The sequence below is a fragment of the Setaria italica genome, chromosome VI, assembly GCF_000263155.2.
Source record: "Setaria italica strain Yugu1 chromosome VI, Setaria_italica_v2.0, whole genome shotgun sequence".
In the NCBI taxonomy this organism is placed as follows: domain Eukaryota; kingdom Viridiplantae; phylum Streptophyta; class Magnoliopsida; order Poales; family Poaceae; genus Setaria; species Setaria italica.
In genome coordinates this window covers 27,841,893-27,846,659 of record NC_028455.1, presented here as the reverse complement: position 1 = coordinate 27,846,659, position 4,767 = coordinate 27,841,893, and the positions used below count along the sequence as shown (strand labels likewise).

General features: G+C 51.4%; 1 protein-coding gene across 1 annotated transcript; it reads left to right on the top strand.

The window, feature by feature from the left end:
* Positions 1-1,109: 1,109 nt before the first annotated feature.
* LOC101766145 (transcription factor bHLH30) lies at positions 1,110-4,150 on the top strand. Its single transcript, XM_004973448.3, has 2 exons — positions 1,110-1,823; positions 3,006-4,150. Exons 1-2 carry the CDS (start codon positions 1,287-1,289, stop codon positions 3,627-3,629), a joined length of 1,161 nt encoding a protein of 386 aa, XP_004973505.2. The 5' UTR covers positions 1,110-1,286; the 3' UTR covers positions 3,630-4,150.
* The last annotated feature ends 617 nt before the right edge of the window (positions 4,151-4,767 follow it).

Below are 4,767 nucleotides of genomic sequence, written 5' to 3'. Positions count from 1 at the left end.
GGGAATTTCGTTCTCAGGGTTTTTATAAATGCACAATAAATAATACTCGACTTTTATAATGTTTCCCATCCCAAATTACTATTTATTTTGACTTTTCTAGATATATAACTTTTGGTAGGTATCAAAGGAACCTATATAAAATGAAAGCTAAAATGAACAGTAATTTTGGATGGAGGGAGTAATATCTAGTAGAATTTTAGCAAACCTATATAAAATGAAAGGAATTATCAATTTGCATAAAAAGAACACACAAATTTAGTACGCAAATCCGACAAGCAATAGGCAGGTATAGTAGAAAAATAGCCCACTTATAAATAACTTTTCTTTGAGTGGATTTGTTTATAAAGAACTGAGAAGCATGATCCAAGTACTTGTGTCTAGATTGATGACATTAGATCAAAAGGAAAGCTTCAAAGCATAAGTGACGGGCCTAATTGTCTAGTGGGTTAAATTAAATTCATGCACATAAAATTGTCTAGTAATTTAAGATCCCACCGCACGAGTGTTTTCATTTACTAAGAATTTCATTCTAAGAAAATATGCACCTAAATTTGAGATGAAGAAGGTATAAACTTGTCCGGTGGGATCTTAAATTAGCCCGACAGATCGTAAGACCTATAAAGTCGATATATTCTTGGTGGGAGGGGGATACCCTTTTGGTTCTCTAGTTTAAAAAAATATATATGCAATCCCATTCATTTGTGATTCACATACAACCCACTTTTACATGCAAGAGTACCATGAAAAAATCCCACGTTCCGAAAAAAGGACAAGTATATAGCTAGGTTACAGTACGCATCTCCAATCATGTCTACCATAAGCAATAGATAATCCTTAATGAAGAGAGGGAAAAAGAAAAGGCCCCCGACAATGTATTTCAACTTTTCAAGAAGAGGAAGAATTGGCCGGGAGGATGCCTAGCACCGTAGTGCCGTACACGAGCGAGCCCTAGCCGTCTCGACCACTAGCCGACCACCTCACCTCACCCCCTCCCCGGTGCGAAAAGGCCAGACGACACATCGCAAAAAGTAAGCCACACACGGATGATGTTGCGCAGTGGGCAGGTCGACACGACCCAGAGAGTTTAAAAGCCACCCCCACCCGGCCGTCCCACGCTTTCCTTTGACCGGCGGCAAAAGAGAAGAAGCAACAAGAGCACCACGGCCGGGGAGAAGCTAGCTAGCCACCCGCCGCGCGAGCCGTCCCCCTCCCAAGAAGAATTCATCCATCCCTACCACCCAGCAAGCTAAGCTGCTAGCTGATCGATCCATAGAGATCGATCGGGGATGTGGGAGGCTGGAGGCGTCCACGGCAGCCACGAGGCGCTCCTGCTGCAGGCCGCCGGATCGGGAGCGGGGGCCGACTACGGCCACGCCGGCCCGGCCCTCCTGCCGTGGCTCGGCACGGCCGCCGCGCCGGGGTTCTCCTACATGGCCCCCCATCACCACCACCACCAAGGCCCGCCGCCCTTCGGCGCCGAGGCGGCGCCTTTCGGCTTCGGCGGCGGGTACGGCGAGGGCGCCGGCGGCGTGGGGCCGCAGCTCGGGGTATTCGGGCTCGAGCCGCCTCATCTACCAGCACCGCCGCCGCACGGCCTGCTGGCTGCTGCTGGCGGCGGCGCGGGGGTGCCGCAGGGGTCGAGGATGGTGTCCGGGCTGCTGGGGACCCTGCAGGCGGAGCTGGGGCGGATGACGGCCAAGGAGATCATGGACGCCAAGGCGCTGGCGGCCTCGCGAAGCCACAGCGAGGCCGAGCGCCGCCGCCGCCAGCGCATCAACAGCCACCTCGCAAGGCTCCGCAGCCTCCTCCCCAACACCACCAAGGTGATCGATCGATGACGAGCTTACTTATTTGTGCACCGTGTGCATATGTGATTGCAGATGCATGGACTATTCTTCGCGCGTTCATGGGCAAACCCTAGAACACGGCGGCCCTGCGCACATGCGCAATCGCGAGATCCACGGATCCGCTTGGCTTGCTCGACCACTAATCAATTCATCAGATCCAGCAAACGATAACAAGATCGCCATGGCTGCTTAGAGGAGCAAATTAAGCACACGTACAGCTTGAGATGAGCTAAGAACGCAGGCCTCGCAGCAACAAGAAGTATATCTAGCCGCCGAGCTACCTACCTTAATAGCTTAGCCAGTTTCTCTCGACACTCCCTAGTGACACTGGCCGGCTCTACAAATAACCCCCACTCGTAGCATGATTATTACATGCTTGAAACTAAATCAAGAGCCCTATCCAATTCCCCATTTCTTAATCCCTTGGCCTTATCTCTAATTTCCTCCCTGACTAATGCCATATTCACAACGATCATGTATACCATGATGATACATGGTTTTTCATTTCACAGGATCTAAACAATCCCTACAAAGTGCAGTAAATTGCAGGGGTCTCAAGTTAGGACAAACAAAGGAGACGACAAAGACAAGATGAGAGATGGTCATAGGTTAGACCAAGAGGACGAAAAGCACTCCCATGTAGTCATGTAGTGGAGGATCGGAGGTAGCAGTAGCACCGGCTGACATGGCAGCTAGCAGAAAATGGCGCAGAAGCCTTTGGGCTCGTGGGAGACCGAGCCCTGCTTCGCCCCCTGCTGCGCTGGCTGCGCTCCTGCAGGGAGAGCGGCCCGTGCAAGACAAGCGCGCACGCTCGTGTCAGAGCTCATCAGGCGCCTCAGCTCACGCGCCCGCCCCAAAAGCGGCAGGCAGGCCGGGGACGCCGGCCCGCGCGCATGCAAAGGCTGCACCCACGCGCGCCATTTTTGTAGCTTTTCCTCCATGCTCGCATGCACTCGCTCCACTCGATCACCCCCAGCCTCCCTCTCTCCTACCTCCACTACACCTGCAGCCACAGCCAGCCAGCAAGCCTACTTGCACTGTAGCAATTATACTCGCATAGTCGCATGCATCTAACCGAAGCTAGCTTGATTTGATCGATTCAAAGCGGCTAATGATGGCGCTGATCTCTTCTTCTGTTTGGTTACTTCGCTGCTGCAGACGGACAAGGCGTCGCTGCTGGCGGAGGTGATCGAGCACGTGAAGGAGCTGAAGCGGCAGACGTCGGCGGTGCTGGGCGCCGCGGGGGAGGGGGAGGAGGAGGAGGCTTCGGCGGCGGCGCGGCGGAACCTGCTCCTTCCGACGGAGTCAGACGAGCTGGCGGTGGACGCGGGGGAGGACGGCGAGGGGAGGCTCCTCGTGCGGGCGTCGCTGTGCTGCGAGGACCGTGCGGGCCTCATCCCGGACATCGCCCGCGCGCTCGCCGCGCTCCGCCTCCGCGCGCGCCGCGCCGAGATCGCCACGCTCGGCGGCCGGGTCCGCAACGTGCTCCTCATCACCACCGCCGACGACGACGATGGCGGCGAGGAGGAAGAAGGTCGCCAACACGACGACGTGGGAGGCGGCCACGGCGGTGAAGACGACGACGACGCCGCCGACGGCTGCGGAGCCCGCGCCTCCCACCACCACCGGAGGCACGAGCTCGTCGCGTCCATCCAGGAGGCGCTGCGCGGCGTCATGGACCGCAAGACGGCCAGCAGCGGCGACACGTCCTCGTCTAGCGGCGGCGGCGGGAGCATCAAGAGGCAGCGCATGAGCGGCGCGCACGAGCAAGGTTCGCTCTAGTGTGTGGTAATGGTAACACGAGCTAGTAGCTAGCTCCAATGCTCCATGCCTTCCCTCCATGCTCGCATGAAATATGCGAGCATGCTGCATGGCTACTAGCTACTAGCGGATGAAACTCATCTCAAGCTAATTAATATAGTTATGAAACTATAGTCACCTCAAACTTAGATCGATCGATCAAGCTGGCTCTTCCTTTTTGTTGCTATGGTAATGGTGTGGATGAGGGAAAGAAAAATGGTGTCCGAGGTAGTAGAGGGGTAGAGTTTTATGTATCCCTTATATAAGTTTGTGTGCTTTTTTTACGTCGCGTATGTATCGGGGAGATGGGGGGAATTTGAGAGGTTATTATTATTGATAAACCTCTTATAAAATGGGGGTGATAAGGGTGTACATGTATAATCTCTGGCGTATAATGGAAGATGGAATTGGTGGGTTAAGTTGGTCATTTCTTCATGAGTGTGGCATGGAGCTAGAGTGCAATGTCGTTGTTCACTTTTCAATCATATTGTTGTTGTTTTGCACCCCCTTTGCATGCTAATGCTATCCATTTTTGTTTTTTTTGCCGGTCTCGCATGTTGTGGTATAATGTATTCTCAAAAAAAATGTTGTGGTATCATGATTGGTTTCTCAGAACTCATTCTCAAAAATCTTCTCAACTTGCTAATTTTACTGGTGATGCTGTACAGCATTCTTGTCTCCCATGTCTTAATCTTCAATGGACGAATAAGTGAACATTTTTTTAGCAACAATATAATATATCTAACACAAAATGAAAGAGCTTGTGGTTGATATATGCACTAGTACTACGCTATCGTTATATTAAATATTACCGTGCTGGTGATCTCTATCGACCTTAATTGTTGTCTTCTGATTGTCTCACACACTGAATTTGACCCCCCATTTGGTCAAGATACTAGGGCTGTAAGTATTTCGGAGTAGGGATCACATTGATTATTGCTGCAGCAAATTTGTAAATTCCAAAGAGATCCTATAAACATAGGGTTTCCAAAAGAAAGGGGAGGACTAAAGTAACATTAAAGGGTATGGAAAATCTATGATGCGTTTCATGCATTATACAAATTATGTATCTTTTATATATTTTTTTCATAAGCCACAAACAGTCTAGTTCTAGAGAGTA

Excerpts from the sequence above, each read along its gene's own strand:
- LOC101766145 (XM_004973448.3), top strand. The coding sequence starts at position 1,287 with ATGTGGGAGGCTGGAGGCGTCCACGGCAGCCACGAGGCGCTCCTGCTG. Across the intron at positions 1,824-3,005 it reads TCCTCCCCAACACCACCAAG|ACGGACAAGGCGTCGCTGCT; the intron begins GTGATCGATCGA and ends TCGCTGCTGCAG.